General features: G+C 42.7%; 2 protein-coding genes across 2 annotated transcripts; one reads left to right on the forward strand and one right to left on the reverse strand.

The window, feature by feature from the left end:
• Positions 1-163: 163 nt before the first annotated feature.
• LOC141645878 (protein FAR1-RELATED SEQUENCE 1-like) lies at positions 164-13,041 on the reverse strand. Its single transcript, XM_074454047.1, has 2 exons — positions 12,456-13,041; positions 164-745 (listed from the first exon to the last, which is right to left on the reverse strand). Exons 1-2 carry the CDS (start codon positions 12,589-12,591, stop codon positions 324-326), a joined length of 558 nt encoding a protein of 185 aa, XP_074310148.1. The 5' UTR covers positions 12,592-13,041; the 3' UTR covers positions 164-323.
• Positions 13,042-13,109: 68 nt separating this feature from the next.
• LOC141647035 (protein MALE DISCOVERER 1-like) lies at positions 13,110-20,382 on the forward strand. Its single transcript, XM_074455069.1, has 14 exons — positions 13,110-14,005; positions 14,289-14,421; positions 14,535-14,606; positions 14,815-14,958; positions 15,218-15,358; positions 15,651-15,704; positions 15,813-15,880; positions 15,966-16,337; positions 16,895-17,085; positions 17,582-17,714; positions 17,830-17,987; positions 18,457-18,624; positions 19,654-19,961; positions 20,093-20,382. Exons 1-13 carry the CDS (start codon positions 13,906-13,908, stop codon positions 19,903-19,905), a joined length of 1,986 nt encoding a protein of 661 aa, XP_074311170.1. The 5' UTR covers positions 13,110-13,905; the 3' UTR covers positions 19,906-19,961; positions 20,093-20,382.
• Positions 20,383-22,245: the final 1,863 nt, after the last annotated feature.

Here is a 22,245-nt window from a genome sequence, read left to right on the forward strand (position 1 = left end):
GTCATAGGTAAATCTTTTTTTTTATGTTAATATATTAATAAAAGATATGGACATAATTTTTAAAATATAGTGCCATAAGTAGTACACGAGAAATGACAACTTGTTTACATATTTATCCATTATGTTATCAATTTTAATTGTAACAGTTTGTGCAAAAATGATAACATTATTTAACATATAGAATGTCATAAGTAATTCACTTATTTAAATGTTAATATATTGAAAATAAGCTCCCAAAACACGAAACACAAGTCATAGTTTTACATACAACTTAATTAACAACTGTTTTAATACAAACATCAAACATGTCCAAAATAAGTGCCTCAAAACACCAATATACTATTTCTTGGCACCACCTCCGATCGGTGATGTTGCTGCCACTGCGTGGGAGTAAGGGCATGGTTGTGTTCAGTGGTATGTTGCAGTACCTCCCACTGCCCATCCTCATTTACTTGCGACCGAAGCCCCGCTTTGCATTCGCACCGAGTGATTGCAGCGTTCCTCAGATTGTTAGTCGCTACGTGAGGTAAACCATTCGGACCTAGCCTACTACCATTCCCATGTTTTCCTTCACATGAGCAAACAAAGTATCTCTCGACTTCGGGTGTGCCAGGACCGTTAACTCTGCGAGAAGTTGCTTTCGTAATGCTGAAACCAACCGCTTGTGTGTGTTTACGGTACATCTCGTAGATCTCTTCCCATATTTCTGCTGTCGTTCCCAATAGTGATTTCGAAAAATCAGTACCTGTACATGTTAAAAGGATCAGATTAGAACAAAAAGTATGGCAATTTATAAGATATAAAGCAACATGTGTATTTTACTTTAGCTTACTTCCTCCATTTGACAGGGCGACATTAGGACAACAAGTATGGACATTAATAAAATATAAAACAACATTTACATTGGACATTATATTACTCTCTACTTAACAGGGTGACATTCGTCCTAAAAGTATAGACCTTTGTAAGATATACAAATACATGAACATATACAAGTGCAATAATGTAGTTGCCAGGGTCACATTTGGACAAAACGTATGGACATTAATAAGATATAAAACAACATGTACATTGGACATTATATTACTTACTCTATTTAACTGGGTGACATTCGTCTTAAAAGTATAAACCTTTGTAAGGAATACAACAACATGATTATCTACAACTAAAATAATTTAGTTAACAGGGTCACATTTGTCGTAAAAGTATAGACCTTTGTGTGAAATATCAGCACATGTACGTTTGTGAGAAATATAACTGATGGGGCATATTCTGCACCCGCTGACCGAGTCAACATATTGAGCAAGGTCAAAGATATCCACAGCAAGTCAACACCTTGGACAGCCTAACCGACGCAGCCAGTCGGTCTGTCACTTTGGCCTCGGCTAGGCAACTAGCCAGCCGGGATACAAATCCGCGTACTCACATCCAAGACCCCTCGGCATGGAGTCAACAGGGCCCGCCGGCCTGCCATGGGTCCCCCGGCCGAGGGTAGAGCAGTCTTTCCACCTGCTAGCCACTTGGCCACTACGTGACAAAAGGTGAGAGCCTATAAATACTCCTCAACCCTCATTGAGGAAAGGATCCGCAAATAATCAATTAAGCATACTAATCTGGTATAAACTCCCTTATCTCTCTACAATATCCTTTGTGCCAAGTAACACGCAACTTAATCCCTCTTAAGTTTACTGACTTGAGCGTCGGAGTGAGTACGCTCGGTACCAAGCCGAGCTCTCAGTTTGTTCATTGTTTCAGGAGAGGCCGAAAGGAAGAGTCAAGCAAAGCCATCATTCTACAAGCTTACGTGGTAACAAATCTGCTCTGGAATTACACCTGGAACAATTGGCGCCGTCTGTGAGGAAATCATACTAAAAGCTAGTCAAATCCCTTACAAAAAAAAAAAGACAAAACAAAACCCACCCAATAAGCTAAGAGAATGTCAAAACAGCCAGAAGTAATTGTGACCGACGAAACTACATTCTATCAGGATGATACAGTCCGCAATTCTGAGATTGGGCAGTCCCCCACCGGCCGAGTAATTCAACCGGCGTACGGGATACCAATAATACCAGAAACACCGCTGCCCGCCGGCCATGTCACTGTCATGGGACATGTGGTCGATGCAACCAAACTGAAGCTGTTCCTGGACCTGATGGGGAATACGTCGATCACCCCCGCCGCTACGACGGTGATGGCAGCACACCCGCAGGTGACCAGGGCCCATAAAGTGACTCCGATCAACTTGACCGGAGCAATACAAGGAGCTGAGCATACAAGGACGCCGGCGGTGCCCGTGGTGTCAGTGGCAGACCAAAGTCCTTCCCCAACTCGCGGGAGGACAGCGTCGCCGCGGCAACAACGAGGCCACCCCCGAAGAAACGAAGAAAGGAGCCCGACTCACCAGAGTCGGATAACAAGAAGCCCTTCCCGCTACGGGGAGAGGAGCCGGACTAGGAATGCGAGGAGCCGATCGCCGCGTGTCATTCGGCACGTGGTCAGACAGCCCCTCCATGACTACGTTCTCGAAGTCCCGGTGCCGACCAAGCTGAAACTGCCGCCCCTATCGTACAAAGGGGACAGTGACCCAACCGACCACGCTGAGGCTTTCGAGTCTTACATGTCGGTATGGGAGCAGCCTGACGAGATATGGTGCCGAATCTTCCCAACAACCCTGCACGGGATGGCCCAGAGTTGGTACAAAGGGCTACCTAATGGCTCGGTGTACTGTTATGCCGACCTCAGGGATAATTTCATAGCCCAGTACGCTTGCAACAAGCGAAGGGCCGTGGAGACATCGGATCTCCTGACTATCCGACAGGGGGATGACGAGTCCCTCCGGAGCTACGTCAAGAGCTTCGACGCTAAGGTTCAGCAGATTCGTGAGCTAAACCCCGAACTGGCGGCCTTCACACTGATGAAAGGCCTGCCGAAGGGCGATTTCAAAAATGAGCTCATCAAGTGCGAAGACCTCAATCTAGCCTCCGCCAGAAAGATGGCCGACCGAGCCATAAAGGTGGAGGACTACCACAAGACCTGGGTAGGCCACAGCGAAGCTGGGCAACCAGAGAGGAGGAGCCGCCGGGAGAACACTGACGAAGGTCGCCGTGACAATAATCGGTCACGACCTGAAAGATCTAACAGGAAACAGAGCTCGGCGGGCGCCGGGAGGAGTTCGGGACCATACACCCAGAAGCGGTACCACGATCTCACCCCCCTGGTCAAATCACCGGCCGAGGTCTTTGCCCTAAGCAAAAATGAAGGGCAGAAGTGGTCAAGGCCCCCCAAGACAAAGGCGGAGGGCGACGCAAGCCAATTTTGCGATTACCACGGCCAGCCCGGCCATAAGACCGACGACTGTCGGCATCTGAAGAACGCCATCGAGGAGCTGATCCGAAAGGGGGCCCTCAGCAAGTATGTAGCTGGGCCCCCGGAATCAAGCTCCGACGGGGCGAATAGGAAATCGGTGTTCCAGAGGATAGGAGTGATCCAGGTGGTCATCGGAGGTAACGAGAATGGAGGGTCGGCTAATGGGCACAAACGGCACCTAAATGAGCTTTACCAAGCCATCAACTTTGTGCCCACCACAGCGATCCCCGCTACCACCGTCCCCGATATAACCATCGGAAAGAAAGACTACGAAGGAGTCGTAGCCCCACACAGTGACCCGCTGGTGGTCCACCTTGACATAGCCAACCACTTGGTTAAGAGGTGCCTAATTGATACAGGCGCCTACACAAACATCATGTTCAGGAAATGCTTCCTCAATCTCGGTTTGAAGATTGAGGACCTGAGCCCCTGTACCAACCCACTATACAGCTTCTCAGGGGCCGGCCTGGTACCCCTGGGATCAATCAAGTTGCCGGTGATGTTTGGTCTGAGTTCGTGGTCATTGATGGTTCGTCCGCCTACAATGTTCTGATAGGCCGGGTTACTTTGAGCGAGGCCGATGCTGTAATGTCCATCCGGGCCCTGACATTGATGTATGTCTCGGACCGGGGGGAGGCACAAAAGCTCGTCTCAAAGGACGAGAAAGACGAATTTGTCAATGTCCAAATATCTGCCAGAGGGTGTAACATGCAGTCCCTCAAAGTGGCGAAGAAGTCAGAGAAGGGGAATAGCCCATCCTTACGACAGGAGGGTGATCCGATGAGCACCAACAACGTCAGCATGGTCGAGGGGGCCGAGACCGAGCAAGTGGAAATTGACCCAGGACGCACCGTAATTGTCGGTGTCGGCCCGGGAGCCAAAGTTCGAGCCGATCTCCTAGACCTGCTGAGGAAGAACAAAGACGTCTTCGCGTACTCAGCCGCCGAGATGCCAGGAGTGAGCCGAGAGGTGATCGTTCACAAGCTGAACATGCTCTCCAACGCTCGCCCGGTCAAGCAGAAGATGAGGAACTCCTCGGCCGAGAAAGATGAGGCCATCAAGGCCGAGGTAGACAAACTATTAGAGGCAGGCTTTATCATGCCTTGTACTTACCCCGAGTGGCTAGCAAATGTTGTAATGGTGAGGAAATCATCGGGGGGGTGGAGGATGTGTGTGGATTTTACAAATCTCAATAAAGCATGTCCTAAAGATTGTTATTCCTTGCCTCGAATAGATATTTTAATAGACGCAACGGCAGGCTACACTATGCTGAGTCTGCTCGACGCCTTCTCAGGGTACCATCAGGTATTCATGGCCGAAGAAGACATGGCTAAGTGCGCATTCATCACCATACACGGCACATACATGTATAAAATGATGCCGTTCGGTTTGAAAAACGCTGGCGCAACTTACACTAGGCTGGTGGACAAAGTGTTTCAAGATCAAAGAGGGCGAAACATCGAGGCTTACGTCGACGACGCTATTGTAAAAAGCAAGTCTGACAGCGAGCACTTGGCCGACTTGAGCGAAATATTTTGTTCACTAAGGAAATACAAGATGAAACTTAACCCAATGAAATGCAACTTCGGTGTCCGGCGGGTAAGTTCCTCGGCGTGCTTGTCGGTGCTGGGGAATTGATGCCAATCCGAGAAAGTCCAAGCAATACTGGACCTACCGGAGCCGAGGAATCGAAAAGAGGTTATGATGTTGACCGGGAGGATGGCGGCTCTCGCCCGTTTCATCTCTCGGTCAGCCGACAAGAGCACCGCATTCTTCAAAGTGTTGAAGGGGAATAAAGACTTCAGCTGGGGTGGGGGGAACAGAGCACAGCTTTTTCAGCAATCGAAAGCTCATCTTCAAACTCTCCCTACCCTGTCCAGGCCGATCTTTGGGGAGACGCTATATCTATACATAGCGATTACCTCGGCCCACGGTCGATCGCCGTGATCATCGAGAAGAAGACAAACAAAGAAGACCAATCTACTTTGTCACCATACATTGTTGCCCGCCGAAAGAAATTACCCACCGATTGAAAAAGCGCCTTTCTTTGTCGTCGTTGCCACAAGGAAACTAAAACCTTACTTCGACGCACATCCCGTGACGGTCTTAACCGACCAACCATTGGAGAAAGCATTGGAAAAATTTGAACAATCCGGCAGGCTCATCAAATGGGCAGTAGAGCTATCCGGCTTCGGCATTCAATACAAGCCGAGGCCCTTGATAAAGGGGCAGGAACTTGCAGACTTCCTGGTCGAGTGCACATATCAAGAGGAACCAAACCCCGGAGTATGGGAAGTATACACCGACGGGTCCTCCACGGCGAACAGCTCAGGAGCCGGCATCCTTATCATCAGCCCAAACGGGGACGAGTTTGAGTACGCCTTGAAATTTACCTTCTCGGCCTCAAAACAACGAATCCGAATACGAGGCGGTGATAACTGGAGTCGAGCTAGATAGAGCTGCCGGAGCAGAGCACATTGTGTTGAAGACAGACTCACTATTGGTTACTAACCAAATCAGAGGAGAGTTTGAGGCTCGGGACGACGGGATGGTAAGATACCTGGAAAGGGTAAAAGCCGACACAAAGAAAATTGAAATCTTTCCAAATCCAATGCATTCCTGTGTGCGAGAACAACCGAGCCGACGCTCTCTCAAAACTTGCCAGTTCTACCATCAAGAATGTCACCGGACCGTCTTTGGTGGATATCAGGAATGCTAAAAGCATCACTGAGACCGTCGGCATGGTGGGCGACATAGAAGCCGAGACGACGTGGATGACTCCGATAATGAAGTACAAACTGACAAATGAGTTACCGAAGGCACGCAGTCTCTCCCAGAAGATAAGAAGGATCGCCGCAAGGTACTTAGTGTTTGAAGGAGAGTTGTATAGAAGGTCCGTAATAAGGCCACTTTTGAAATGTGTCGGCCCACCGACGACGCTTGAGCTCATCTTGTGAGAAATTCATGAAGGCATCTGTGGACATCACATGGGGCAAGAACACTAGCCCACAAAGCTCTCCGAGCCGGCTACTTCTGGCCTACCATGCTTGAGGATTCCAGAGCTAAGACCAAAAAGTGTAAAAATTGTCAGATGCATGCTCCGGTGATACACGCACCTTCACGAGACTTACAACCAGTACTTAGTCCCCTTCCTTTTGCACAGTGGGGGATGGATTTATTGGGGCCATTTCCAACGGCCTCCGGAGGAAGAAAGTACCTGATTGTCGCCGTCGACTACTTCACCAAATGGGTCGAAGCTGTCGCGGTACCTGCAAAGACGACGGCGGCCGTAAGAAAGGTAATCTGGGAGAACGTCATAACTCGATTTGGGTTACCCCAAGTCATGGTGTTTGACCACGGCCGAGAGTTTTGGAGTGACATAGTGATGAACTGGCTAGAAGAGCTCGGTATCAAATTCGCATACTCCTCCGTCCGCCACCCCTCGAGCAACGGGCAGGCAGAGGCAGCTAATAAAACAATCCTAAACGGGCTGAAAAAGAAAGTTGAAGATCTGAAGGGAAGGTGGGCTGATGAACTACCCGGCGTCCTATGGTCCCTTAGAACCACGGAGAAAGAAGCAACGAGGTACAGTCCATTCCACCTAGTCTATGGGTCTGAAGCCGTACTGCCAATCGAAGCATCGGTGCCGACATTCAGAAGGCAAACCTTTGACCCAGTCGAGAACGAGGAAGGCCTAAGAGTCTCCCTAGACCTGGTCGAAGAAAGCCGAGACACGGCACGGCTTAACTTGGCAGTATATCAAAATCGAATGAGAAGAGCATACAACCGAAGGGTCCACAAAAGAGACTTAAGAGTAGGAGATCTAGTCCTAAGAAATTCAGCCGCCACCAACAAAGGAAACATCCATGGCAAAATGACGGCCAACTGGGAAGGACCCTACAAAGTGGTTGAAGAAATGAGGCCGGGTACATACCGGCTGACAGACATAGAGGGAGTGCCTCTAATAAGCCACTGGAACACCGACAATCTTAGAAAATACTTCGTATAGCGGCGGAGGTGTCCAAGACCGTTGTGGGCACCCCAACGCTTGATTATATCCAATGAAGAATGTTCCAAGTTTTCTATAAAAATGAAGTGTCCCTCCCATAGTCATACCAAGATATTTACAACAGCAGTCAAAACGTAAACTCGTTCATCTCGGCCAAAGACGGGAGTGACGAGGGAAACGCGACTTGCCCCACAGCAGTTGATCCAACATGCTTAGGAACGTATAAGTACGGTTGAGAAGCGCAAATCGGATGCCTCGGCATGACCGAGAGTGAAAGAGGAAGCGATCAACACGTCTACAGATACGAACGCTATCGCGCCGTAACCCCGATTGCCTCGGCCAGACCGAGAGTGACGGGGACACAACGACCGATACGCTAATATGTTCACAACGGCGGTTGGGAAACGCAAATCTGACCGCCTCGGGCGGTGGAGGAAGCGACCGACACGCCAACATGTTTAAAAACGTTAAGTACAGTTGAGATATGCATTCTAACTGCCTCGGCCAAAGCCGAAGGTGGAAACAGAAAAGAAGCGCTCAATTAATAACGTAAGAAGACAACTCAGACAAAAATGAGAAAAAGACCTCGGCCAAGCCAGAAGCAAAATAAACAAATTCTTATTAAAAATGTTTACAGGAAATACAAGGAAGAAGTCGACGGCCGTCCCCATAGGGATAGCCTAAACACTACCTACCAAAGTTTACAAAAAAGAAGGAACAGAAAAGGGTACAGGACATAAGACATGAAGTGCCAAAAGATGGCGGGGAGGAAAGGCTTAATAATTGGCCCCGAACAGTGGCTATCCGAGATGCCGGGTGAACCGGTGACAACCGCCCGTCTCCCTATGCTGTTCTTTGCTCGCCACCGGCGACATCGCAAACATCATCTTTGGTGGGCGACCCAGAAGCCGACTTGGCGGCTTCGGCTCACCGCCTTTAGCCTCTCGCCTTCCTCCCTGGCCGCCTTCGCCTTTTCAGCAAGGGCCGCCTTCTCCGCGGCCTCCTCTTCCTCCTTCTTCACCTTTGCCTCCTCCGCAGCCTTCTCCTCCGCGGCCTTCGCCTTAGCATCAAGCTTATCATCAAACAGCTCGTCAAATCTTTGCCACGGGAAGGAGCCTTCAGGAAAGAGCTCTCCGATCACTTCCCTGGCAGCTTCCTCGGCCAGGTCCCGGTATTGGGCGCACATGTTAGGGAGGACGACGCTTTGGAGCGTCTCAATGTCCTCCTCCCTCTAGGTGAGGATTGCCTTTGTGTTCCTGTGTGACTTCGCCTGGGCCGTATACAGGGACTTCCATTCCTCCCTCTTCTTGGCAGTGAAGTCGACGGTAGCCTGAAGGTGGTCACGCTCCTCCAGCAGCTTAGCGGCATCAGCCTCCGCAGCCTCAACCTTGGCTCTCTCAGCAAGGACCGCCTTTTCAGCGTCCTCCCTAAGTTTTCGCTCGGCAAGGACCGTCTTTTCAGCCTCGACCTTGGCCCTCTCGGCTTCCTTCTTCGCAGCAGCGAGCTCAAGCCTAAGCCGCTCAAGCTGTGGGGCAGCTTCGGCCATGACCTTTTTCTTGCTCCATGATATGAGCACCGGCCATGTCAGCCCACTTCGCCAGCATCTTCCTGATCTGGGTGGGGGAAGGCTTCGGGGAGGAGGAGATGATGACGGCATCTTTATTACCCGTCTGCGCAGGTCGCTTCTCAATAAGCCGTTCAGTAGGACCGGTAGACGGCGGCGGTTGATCTACAAAAAATGAGGACAAAGCATCCATGTCAACATTCATTGACATGCCGGAGAGCCTGTCATCAGGAACGCCTAATGAACCAGCTAAATCTGAGCCACAGGTTAGATCCGTACCAGTTCTGGGCTTCTTAGACAGAGGGTCGGCTGGCCCCATTTCTTTGCCGACCTCGGTAGCAGTAGCAGCGGCAGTAGCAGTCTCTTTTCTCTTACGTAAGAGAGGAGATTCCTCTGCCACGGTGGCCTCCTCATCGGTAATATCGACGACCACCACCATCTCCTTTTGGACTGCAGGGATTGGAGGTTGAACTGAAGTTGACGCCGTCGCCGCCGAAGACGTTGCTTTTCGCTTCCGGCGCGGCACGTTACCGGCAACCTTCGCCTGGGCCGCCGTCACATCTATGGCCTTCAACTGCTGATCCATGAGGTCGTTTGGCGCCGGTCTGCGATCACGTGTCTGGGCCTTAGGATGCAAATCAACAACTTTCTTGTCCTTGTCAAGTCCCATCCTCTTGAGAATTTCCTCAGACAGATCCGGGCCAAAACGGTCTGCAAAGGAAACGAAGCAAGAGTTAAGTAAAAGAAATAAATCAAAGTTCAAAAACAGAAACATTAAAAGCAGAGATGGGCCTCACACCGACCCCACTCACCCTGTTCGAGGGCCGGTATGAGGCCGACGTGGCAGAGCAGCTCATCCTGAAGAATGATCTGCCTCGGGGGCATCCATCCCTTCGGCGTCCCATCCTTCTCAGCCTCAAACAGCTTCATTGCCCGCCTTTCGTCCTCATTGAGATGGACCTTAAAGGCATCCATCTTGAGCTTACTCCGGGAGACATATTTCTCACGCTCCCCCCGACTCTCACACCGCAAATTAACGCGGTGCTGGAAGGACCGGGGCAGTGGATAATCCTTCGGAACCTCGACGTATACCCACCGCCCCTTCCAGTCCTTACAAGATGTAATTTTGGACACGGTAACGTAACCCGGCTCCGTCTGCACGCTGTACCACCCCGTGCCACCGGGGGTTGATGGCCGAAGATGATGAAGCCGGCGGAACAAGTTAACCGTTGGGGCCTCCCCCTTGAAAAGACAGAGCCACACAAAGCCAACTATAGTCCTAATGGCCAACGGATGCAGTTGGGCCACGGCGACGTTCATAGCTTTTATTATGGCCATAACGTATTCATTCAGAGGAAACCGGAGCCCATACTCCAGGTGTCTGATGTATACGCCGATCTGACCCTTGGGAGGGCAAAGACCGCCCTGACCTTCCTCAGGAATAACAATTCTATACTCCCTGCCAAAGGAGTAATGGTGTTCAAAAAACTCAGAGCCGGAGCAACTGGCGAACTTGTTTGCCCAAGCACGATCTGGACTGATCTTACAGGCGTCGCCGTGATCCAAGACATGCGGCATTTCCTCATTGGAACGAGTCCTTTCAACATCACCACCGTCATCATCATCATCCGAGAAATCCTCCAAATACTGATCGTCAACCTCAGGAGAAGGAGACCTAGGGCCCCCGGACCTTATCGGGATGGCGGCCAGCGCCTCCTCTTCATCAAGACGCGACGGGGAGCCCCGGCGCAGGTTACTAGGTCCAAAGATCAGAAGACATGACAACAAATACTTAACAAATAAGAGTTAAAAAATTTGTTTGTTTACCTTGGAAAAGTGTTACGCCGAGTAACGCTTTGAAGACTAGAGAGAAGTTTCGTCAAAGAAGGCTAGAAAGAAGAAATTTTTTGAGAAAATGAAATTTTGGTGGCCAAAATCCCAGGCTAACTGCTCTATTTATAGAGCAAAGCCCATGAAACGGACCAATCAGGGCAAAGCCCATGAAGCGTAAACCAATCAACGCCGAGCCACATGTCAAGCATGCAGCCATGGAATGTCAATCGACAAACAGTTACAAAACTTCTTTAACACGCTCCTTGACAGAATGCTAATCGACGTATCTTCTTCAAACACGATCCTTGGTATCTACTTGCCAAACGACCAGCTGTTCAACCGAGCTTGGCAGCACCGGCTGGGGGCAATCAAAAGCAACGGCACTCACAACCTCGGTCTCGGCCAGCGCCATTTTCTTTTCCACATTTGATGCCCTTTACACATCCATGTGGAGGGGGATACGGTACGGCCTAAGCAGAACCAAGCCGAGGAAGAAGAGGCCGGGGCAGAACTTAGGTACTTGCGCAGAATACGCTCAACACTCATCGAAGGTCCATACCACGGCATAGACTACGCTGGGGGCAAATTGATGGGGCATATTCTGCACCCGCTGACCGAGTCAACATATTGAGCAAGGTCAAAGATATCCACAGCAAGTCAACACCTTGGACAGCCTAACCGACGCAGCCAGTCGGTCTGTCACTTGGGCCTCGGCTAGGCAACTAGCCAGCCGGGATACAAATCCGCGTACTCACATCCAAGACCCCTCGGCATGGAGTCAACAGGGCCCGCCGGCCTGCCATGGGTCCCCCGGCCGAGGGTAGAGCAGTCTTTCCACCTGCTAGCCACTTGGCCACTTGGCCACTACGTGACAAAAGGTGAAAGCCTATAAATACTCCTCAACCTTCATTGAGGAAAGGATCCGCAAATAATCAATTAAGCATACTAATCTGGTATAAACTCCCTTATCTCTCTACAATATCCTTTGTGCCAAGTAACACGCAACTTAATCCCTCTTAAGTTTACTGACTTGAGCGTCAGAGTGAGTACGCTCGGTACCAAGCCGGGCCCTCAGTTTGTTCATTGTTTCAGGAGAGGCCGAAAGGAAGAGTCAAGCAAAGCCATCATTCTACAAGCTTACGTGGTAACAAATCTGCTCTGGAATTACACCCGGAACAATAACAACATTTGTCCTAAGAGTATAGACCTTTATGAGAAATATAACAATAACATGTACCTTTAGTTATTGCATTTTTTAATTTCTATCTCGAATAGTTTAGAAGGTGACATTCACACAAAAAATATACACATTTACACACGTTGTACTCATCTTAAAAAATGTATGCTAAGATGAAAGACCTATACACCAATATTCAAGGAAACATTCATCACAGTTCATGCTCCATGCGAAAATAGTCGAATATGATTTTATTAAGAAAATTCAACAGAACCGTGTTTAAAAGTCGAAAATTTTATTATTGGATTTGCCATAATAATTATAATGATAATGAGCTATAAGTTCAGTTCATGTTCCATGCGCAAAGACTAAAATAAAATTTTATTAAGATCATTCAACATGACCATGTTTAGAAGTCGAAAATTTTATTATTGGATTTGCCCTAATAATTATAATGATAATGAGCTATAAGTTTTCAATAGCAAAAACATCATAATTATACATACCTTTACTATTATCCGTCAACACTTGATGAGTTATGAAATCATCGTCATCTTCGTCTTCCATTGTACCGTCACTTAGGGCTCCGTCAATTACTGCTAAATCGATTAGAGCATCGTGAAGTATGCATGCGTCGGCCATTTATTTAATTCCGCAGAATATTATAGATATTAATACTATAAATTGAGAACAATTTGTAGCGTCAATATTAGATTTTGGGATGTTGAGAGGGAAGAAATGATATTTTCAATCTCATGCAAGGATGAAAGAACACCAAGCAAGATCAGAAATGAAGCAAGAAATGAAGGACATGGGGCATTAATGCTGGCATGTTTATTGCCAATTATTAGAATTAAATATGTGGGTTTAGTACTATTAGATGCAAAAAAGTCTTAATTGTACAACACTACCATTAATGCATGCAGGGAAAATGTCGGCTCCGTTTTGCTCTGACCCGGACGCAAATGAGAGGTATTTGACCCGTCGCAAGCTTGCGACGGGTAGTTGCGTCGTAAATGAGAATTTGTGACGGAGAAATGGGAAATGTTATATTAATAACTTATTGAGAGACCGTTTTTCCAAAGACTTTATGGTTGAATAATATAAAGATAAAAGGAAATTATTATTTTACAACGAAAATCGCGGGAAATTTACAAAGTAGTTGGTGGTGACCGTTATACTCTCTGCGTGCTTTTCCCTCTCTAATTAACCAACGGATAAGAAAAAAGTGTGCAAAAAATTTAGGGAAATATAAGAACACTAGAATTAGAATGTTTTCATCCTTCAATTTGCTATAGAAAAACAAAACCCAGATATCTTTTTTGAAGTTTTACTCTTCTTACATTTGCTAAAATTACGAAATCAATTTTTTCTTTGGGTCAGGCATTTCATCGAACAGTTGGTGGGCAGATATTTTTTTGTTGTTTCTTAAAGAATTTTATCGAAATATCGAGTTTTAATGGATTTAGCAATGACCCATGTCAAAATTCGGAGTTTTGGTGTTGATTTTGTGTGAAAGTTTTCATTTTTTTTGGATGTAATATGATTCCTTTAATTTACATTGTGAATAAAGTCCCTGACATTTATGTTCTTTTGGGAATTTTCCGTTTGTTCATGTCCGTTGTTGTTAGAAGACTCGTTTAATTTGGGGTTTAAAGGGTTCAAGATTGATAAACGAATTAAGACTGCCATTTTAGTCGTAATATTTTGCAATGAGTAAATGCAGGAAAAATCATGGTAGATGGCGTGATGGGACGTGCTATGAAGTACCTGGGAGTCGTTATCTTTATGGAAATTAAACATGTTTTTAAGAAGTATAGTGTTATCATCAATATTAGCATGAAGAAGTTGATCTGAGGCTAGCTAGTGTAGAGCAACAAAGATTATTAGTTTTTGTTAGGTTAAATGATCCACATGATTCGGTTATCATCTGTTAGGAGTAGCATCATCTAGAAAATGGTAGAGAGGTGGAACCCGTATGAAATCCAGTTATCTTGGTTCATGGTGTTAGCAGTTCTTTCTGAGATTCGAGAGTGTGATTCCCTCAATCCAGAAGGTTTGTTTGATCCCTGGTTTCCATTTCGTTCCAGTTATTTAACCCATCTTTCATTCATTATATTGACTATATGTTGACCTGAGTGAGTACGAGACGGTCTTACAGACCAATCTAATTCCTTATGTTTGTCATTTAATTATTGGATTGGTGGGTTTGTTTCACATGTGAGACCATCTTGCACAAGTCTGTGTTCTTGACCCTTGACTTCAATTAACTTCTGAGCTGCTAAAATCCCATTATATTTATTTGTTTGGCTTATGTTTCTGACTTCTCTTCCTTGTAGGATTAGCGTTGTTAGAGTTTAGAGAAAGAATAGAAGATGATCCTTATGGAGCTTTTGCCAACTGGAATATTAGTCATTCTGAACCATGTTTGTGGTTAGGCGTCGAATGTCTGAATGGAAAAGTAAAAATATTGTAAGTGGGCGCGCGCACTCAATGAACAGCTACTTAAAGTTCCACCCTTCTCCTTTAGCGCAACTTTAAAAAATTCGTTAATTCGCTTTAGTTCTTGCTTGACTTTGATGCAGGGATCTCAGTGGTTTCTCTTTGCAAGGAACTTTGGCACCTGCCCTGAAAAGACTTAGATATATGAGATCACTGTAAGCTTCGAGGCTTAAATTCTATTTTGATGTTTGTATTTATTTGCATGATAATCCTGGTTGTAATTCATTTTTTTTATTTAATTTTGTGATTTTTGTCGTTTATGTATTCATGTATGAACCTATGGATGAATTCGACATGTAGTGTATCTACTACTTTCTGCATTATTGTCTTAGACTCAGTTTTTGCTTTTCTTTGCATTGACAGTGTGATGAGAAATAACCGTCTGTCAGGTTCCATTCCTAAGGAGATCAGTGAGCTGAAATTTCTTGAGTTGTTGGACCTGAGTTACAACAATTTGACGGGAACAGTTCCAGTAGAAATAGGTGTGATGCCATCACTGAAATGCCTGTGAGTGCCTTGCTCAAGAAAGCTTTTTAATTGCTGATTTCTCCATTCACTTGAATTAATTGAAAAAAATTGTGAAAGATGATTAGGGCCCGCTCTATCATGGGTCATTTTTTTTCGGATTACATCTCTCCCAAAGTGGAAATGTACTTAATTAATTTGAGTGTTCCAAAAAAATGTTGGTGAATCCCGATGAATAAATGGTGTATATGTAATCGTCATAATCATTCTGCGTGTCTTCTATTGTGTATTTGTGTTACAGGTCACTTTGTGGCAACAATTTACATGAAGGCATTCCTCCTGAAGTTCGGATGTTTGATTATCTTCTGGAATCAGAGTGCAATCAACGACTCATGTCAGCTGCAGCTGGAGTAAAAGACTACATCGAAAAAAATGGTCGTTGGTGAGATGTCTTATGTATTAAATTGATGCCAATCATACTACTGATTAGTGATTTCTTTTCTGAGGTGATTTCTATGGGAAAACTAAAATTGTGATCAACCTGATTGATATGCATTGACTTACTAGTAATGATATTTCTTTTTGAGGAAACACAGCTATTGTTATCGACATTTTAGTCTTCCCATTTTCTCCTTCCTTTCTGATTCCTGTATATGGTTCTTAGTCTAACTCAAAATATATTCGCGACATGTATTGTTGCTGTATTGGAAACTCATATAAAATTTACCTGGCAGTTTCTTAAGGCGTAATTTGAATCAACTGAAGAGCTATGTCCAGGATGATTCTCGGTAAGTGTTAATGCTATTTCACTACGATTAAAATCACTCTCATATTTGTGATTTCTGATAACAATAACAAACATTGTTGGTTTTCTTATGTTGACAATTTCTTCGCAGTTTGAAGACCAAATATCGGAAGTGCTGTCTTCATACTGATGGAAATAATTGCTGCCTTAATGTACCAAGTCAGTTCTTGTGAATTATATATATTAAATTTGCTTATTAAGTTCTTGACTGAAGTTCTTATGCATATCACCCTCATGGTATCAGGTTCAGTGGAAAATACTGCACGCCGTCGTTTGTTTAAAGAATCAAGCAATCTTGCAGCTGTACCTGTAAGTAGCCCTATGCTCTCACCACCGGGAACAGCATCTGTCTCAAGAAGTGGGGCTTTTCCAGCTGTATTAAAAAAGCAAATTGCGCCCGTCCAGCATACAAGTCCTGAAGTCTCACAGAATGGGTTTCGACAACGGCAAGACCCTAGTTCTCCCACAAAAATCATTATTGCTGGAGCGCTATTTGTATCCGTTGTTGCTTCTTTGTGTTTCGCACTCGTTGGGTTGAGGCGTTATCGTGGAGTTAAGGCTGTGAATGCACAGAATGCAGCACTGCTACATCGTCTGAGCAAGGTTTTTGTAACAGGTAAGTCTTGTAAAATTGGTTTCCTGAAATAATGTCTCATGTTTATATTATATGAGACCAACCCTATATTCACCTATGCGCGCTTTCTTGATTGCTTCTACATCGGGCAAATTTGGTTAATTTTTGTTTTGTCTTCGCGAAAATTCATTTATTTCGATAGAGAAGGGAACCTCCTTTCTTATACACTTTTACATCTAGGATCCGACTTGTATCATTGATACTAATAGGAACTGAACCATTATGGCAAAGAAAAGTTTAATTCAAAGAGAGAAATTACGAGTAAATCTTATGATAATCTTATTATTATGAGAGTCTCACAATGCTGATATGATAGGATCATGGTATTAAATCTGGGCTGCATTGTGATTTGTGAAGGTTACTACAACTGTATTTTGAGGCGGTATTAACCACATTTATGATACAATGGCTGAGATTAGAACTCGATAACTTGTTTTCCCTAATCCTTCTGGAAACAATACTTAATACCATGGATGTGATCGTGGGTGTCTGATGGGAGGTATTTTGACCCGATGAACCTTTTCAATTTTGGCTTGCAGGAGTCCCCAGATTGAATTCAGGTGAACTCCAGACAGCCTGCGAAGATTTTAGCAACATAATCGAAACTTTCTCAGGATGTTTGATGTACAAGGGAATTCTGTCAAGTGGGGTGGAGATTGCTGTCTTATCCACCTCTATTAGGTCATCATATCAGTGGTCTTCCCATGCCGAGAGGGAATTTAAGAGAAAGGTCTATAATTCTTCTCAAATATTTTCCCTTCCATGGTTAATTGTTTATGCGAGGGCGATTTTGATGCTGACTGGTCAAACCCAGGTTTTGAGTACCACATTTCAATGATTTTTGCAGCTAAGCTAGGTGAAATAGGCCCCTTCTTGACTTATTCAGTCTATTGTTGCTCATTGAGCTCATAGATATATTCTGTCAGATTATCAACGTCAAATCATAATAAGAAATCATGCTGAGTTTTACTAAATGGAAAGTAGTATGGTGGTTAAAGAATAGAACATTTATGATTTGCTCACACGGATTTGTCATCGTTCCGGAACATGTAAAACCATCACAGAAACTTATCTTTTTGGTCTTTGGAGTGGTTCTGGAGACTTGTGCTAAGAAAACTACAAGCTTTTGTGACTACTTTAGTCACTTTAGTGCAGACTGCAGAGTGATTAGGTTAAAATTACTTATCCTGCATTATAACTAAGGTTTTCTAGTTTGCCTTGTTCAGATTGACACATTTTCGAAAATCAACCACAAAAATTTTGTAAATCTTCTTGGCTATTGCGAGGAGGAAGATCCATTCGTGAGGATGATGGTCTTTGAATATGCTCCAAATGGAAACCTATACGAGCACTTACATGGTAAAAATCAGAATTACCAGCTAAAATGAGAAGATTTGGCATTAATTTGAGACTTTGAGTGTCCTACTGAACAATGATTGTACATTTTTTCTGTTGTTCTTCTCTTTCTTCTCAGTTAAGGATATGGACCATCTTGACTGGACAACTAGAATGAGAATTATCATGGGGACTTGTTATTGTCTTGAATACATGCACCATGAACTCAATCCACCTGTCTTCCATCCAAATCTGCAGTCGGATGCAATCCTTCTTACAGACGACTATGCTGCAAAGGTATGTCAGTGATTGACTTAGGTTGTAGACTACATCGTTTCAGAAGATGGGTCTTTTGTGGTGCAGCTGTCTATATTTTTGAATCTGCTGTTTTTATTCACTACACAACTTCAAGTTTAATGGCCTTTTGATCATGTAAATCAAAGTCCCACCTCCCTCACTCCTCAAAATATTAGGTACATTCGGGTAAAGTTTACTTCTAAGCAAAAGAGGAATTTCCTCGAATGCCTGTCTATACTAAAAAGGAAGTTCACCTCGTATTTGACACTTCCGAGCTTGCTCTTAATTTACTTGGCTCTATGACGTGGGTTATACTCCGTAATTGGAATGAATCTAGCTGGAAATGCGGGCATCTATATGCGACTGAGAGAGTATGCTTTTGGTGGGATGTTCGAAATTGTTCCAACACTTTCCTTGATCATACCCTGAAAAACTTGATATAATGACTAATTTTTCTATGAATGTTCAGGTTGCAGATGTTACTTTCTGGGCAGATATTGGAGCTAAGGCAAAGATCTCCGAGGGTGAAGAATCAGAACCTTTGCACTCTAACCCTGGCCCAAGCCGTGAAGAAAATGTCTACAATCTGGGGATACTGTTGCTTGAAATCATTTCAACAAAGCCTCTTAAAAAGCAGGCAAGCTCCCTTTACTATGAAAAATCTTTTCTTTTTTCTTTGACCTCCTTTTTTATGGAAATACCAACTTAAGTATTACAAACTTACAATTAGCGCAGTAAGCGTACAATGATACAGTGCGTCCAGGCTAGACTTAGCAAGCAGGAGTGCCGAGTGCAGGACATTTGGGTTGGGTTTGGCTTGGGTCATTAGGGATACAGATCATTTCGTGTGCGTGCTTCCATGTCATTTTCAGTACAGACTACAGACATCTCAGGTCGTTTTCAAGTCAATGGTTATTGGTTTAGTCAGTTGTGTCATTTCCGGGTCGTTACTGGTTGTGTCTTTTGGTTTTTTGTTAAAAATTAGTCACTACTAGTATAGATCCCGCGCGAATGCGCGGTTTTTTAGATAGGAATATTAAAGAAAATACGAAGTAACAATTATAAAACCTAATATTTAACTCAATTTGATATTTAATTATAAAATTTATTATTATTAATGTTTTGTATTAATCGGTGGAAAAGTAAAACTTCAGTATAATCCAGTTGTAGATATAATATAATGAAAACCCAATTACAGATTTGATATAATAAAAGCCCAATTACAGATATGATATAAATAAAGCCCAATTATAGCCAAATTCATTTAGGCGGGAAAATTTGGAGATTTCTTATTCTTTAAGTATATAATAAAGGGGGATGAGGCTGACTGTTCTAGATCGGTTCTACATCGAGCTGTTTTGTATAGATCGGTTTGGTTTTATCATGTTTGGCTCCAGCATGATTATGATCATTGTATTCTACTATTCTGGTCACATTGGCAGTCTGAAACTGTTGATGGCACCAAAGAATTCTTGACCTAGTAGTTAAAACTTAAAATGGAGCGACAAAGATGCAGAGTACGATAGAACCCATTTTCAAATTGCTTTCCCTGTGCTATATATTAGCCATTGCGCCTCATTTCTGACAAAAAAGAATTTTAATTAACGTAAATATTGGATGATTTCGATTTGATTGTGTACTCAGAAGTTTGTCCTGCACATTTCAGGCTCTCGAGTGTTTAAGTGATAAGGAAAAGTATAGTAACTTGGTTGATCCCAGTCTAAAATCCTTCAGGAACGGCGACCTTGAGGTTATATGTGAGGTTATCAATGACTGTACAAAAGATCCGAGACAGAGACCTACTGTTAGAGAAATAACCTCCAAACTGAAAGAAGTAATTAAAATCTCTCAAGATGCTGCTACTTCTCGCTTCTCACCATTATGGTGGGCTGAACTCGAGATTTTGGAGTCTAGTTAATCCTCATGACAAAACTCCTTTCTTACATAAATCCGGATTTTCATGCATACATTTTGGTACGTTTCTCGTCTTTTATTTTGCCTTTGGTTATGCTGCAGCCTCGGAGACAGGCCGCCATGTGGGATTCAGAAATAAGTTCTGAAACCGAAGTTTAATACTCTTTTTCGATTCTTTGCTTCATTTGCAGGAAGGATAGAGTGATGGTTTATTGAAGGAGAACAGTGAAATTGCAAGAACATTTACTCAAGTCTCTTGTTCTATTTCTCTGTTTGGTGGCCTTGCTGATGATCTTTAGATGATAATTCATTTTTGTCAAATTGTTGTGTAATCTTGTAGATAAAAACAGAGGATTTCAAAATTACATTCAGATTAGAAAAATAACTGTATATTCTTTTTTTTTTATCATTGTAAAGTTTTTGTTCATAGTTCTACAAAAAAAACAAAAATAATTTTGAAAGATGCTCCTATAGTTTCGGCATTATTTTCGACTTTATTTTATTTATGGGTCATAAAAAATACGAATTTACAAGAACCGACCTCTACCCTGGTCTCATGCACAAAGAGATGACCAATATAATGGAAACATAAAATATGAAAAGTGCTAATAACTCATTAACTCTTTGGTAATTGGTCAATGAGTTATTGACTAAAGGCTATTTATTAGATGGTTCTTTACAAATTACTGTAAATAATAATGTGGTTTCACTTTTTCATTTTGTAGTATTTTCGAAAAGATAAGACCGTAATCTCTAAATGAAGGAAATGATTTCCCTATAAACAACTTCATACTTTTTTTTTTTTAAATCGCTAGCAACTCGACCGTATTTACGTCAAGAGACGACTTCCAAATCTTAAACAAAAAGTGCATCGAAAGCTTTCACAAATTATGGATAAGCGAATTTGGATATAAACGCTCTCAAAGTCTTACCCTTATCGAATCCGGACTAAACTTTTTTTTTTTTTTTTTTTTGGCAGCTGTAAATAAAAGGAAACCTACAAGCCCAATTCAGCTCTAGCTAGGTTATGGGCAACCTTATTAATAATAAACTAGTTTTAAACCCGTGCAAAATTGCACGGGTATGTATTTGGGCCAGTATTAATATTTTTGGATGTATATTTGTTTTTGCATTTCTATTGTACTTATCTAGTTGGTCTAAATCTACGATCTACATAATTTATGTTTAAATTTGTTACAAACACGTGTTCACATACACGGGTTTATAAGGAAATAACATAATCTATTATTGTAAATAAAAATTGCATACATAAAAAACTTTACATCTGGATAAAAGAAATATAATCTAATATAATCAACTTTAACATATGCAAGTTATTCTAAAAATTGAAAAATTTCATGATACACTATACAGATCTGAGAGGATTATTTTTTCTAAAAAGAACATATTTTAAAGTTTTTCGACTGTTAACTTATCGTGGTGTTATTATTAAAAAAAATATTTATTACAACAATTGTGAATTATTTATTAAAAAAAAATTATTAAAAAATTTTTAATCACTTGTAATTTAAATTTAAATTTATTTGTTTTTTACAGTAAAAAAATATTTAAAATTTGCTTTAAATTCTAGTTGAAGACTAAATTAACTCGGTTGCCTATCATTGTCACATACCATTTTCGGTGTACGCGGCTGATAGTTAAGTTGCCGAGTTTTATATTCCAAATAAATACTCCGTCATAATTGATTTTTTAAACAAAAAAATTTGTACCATGTAGTTTTAAAAAATTATGTTGTGATGGTGTTGCTGCATGGTACAATAATATTAATCAAAATACATGAATATTTTATACTCCAAGTAAATACTCCGTCAAGATTTATTTTTTAAACAAAAAATATTGTACCATGTAGTTTTAAAAAATTATGTATGTAATTCATTTGCGTTTTATGTTCGATCCCGTATATAAATGTTATTCCTTCTTGAAATTATGTAATTTTATTATTATGTAATTTTGTTTTAAAAATTGTAATTCAATTTCATTTACTCGCATTTGTAATTCATTCTGCGTATATGTTATTAATTTTATTTACACGGAATGTATAAAATTATTTCATAATATTAATTCATAGGATTTTTTCATAATATTATTTCATAGAATTTGAATTTATCGCATGTTTGAAAAGACGGAAATATGAAGAAATAAATACATTGTACACTCACGGGTCCCACCATAACATGAATTTCCAAAAAAAAAAAAAAAAAAAATCTGCATTAATGACGTGGCGCGCTGAGGATTGAGTATTGTCTTTTTTATTAATATAGATAAGATGTTTACGAAAATTTATAAAATATCATGTCAGTAATTGTATAATGTATAGTTTGGT

This window comes from Silene latifolia, chromosome 3 (assembly GCF_048544455.1).
Source record: "Silene latifolia isolate original U9 population chromosome 3, ASM4854445v1, whole genome shotgun sequence".
Lineage (NCBI taxonomy): Eukaryota > Viridiplantae > Streptophyta > Magnoliopsida > Caryophyllales > Caryophyllaceae > Silene > Silene latifolia.

What these genes read in the sequence shown, in the direction of transcription:
- LOC141645878 (XM_074454047.1), bottom strand. Translation starts at nt 12,591, where the DNA reads ATGGCCGACGCATGCATACTTCACGATGCTCTAATCGATTTAGCAGTA. An exon ending in GTTGACGGATAATAGTAAAG is followed by an intron (nt 746 to 12,455) that starts GTATGTATAATT and finishes TAACATGTACAG; the next exon opens with GTACTGATTTTTCGAAATCA.
- LOC141647035 (XM_074455069.1), top strand. Translation starts at nt 13,906, where the DNA reads ATGGTAGAGAGGTGGAACCCGTATGAAATCCAGTTATCTTGGTTCATG. An exon ending in TGATTCCCTCAATCCAGAAG is followed by an intron (nt 14,006 to 14,288) that starts GTTTGTTTGATC and finishes TCTTCCTTGTAG; the next exon opens with GATTAGCGTTGTTAGAGTTT. An exon ending in CAAAGCCTCTTAAAAAGCAG is followed by an intron (nt 18,625 to 19,653) that starts GCAAGCTCCCTT and finishes TGCACATTTCAG; the next exon opens with GCTCTCGAGTGTTTAAGTGA.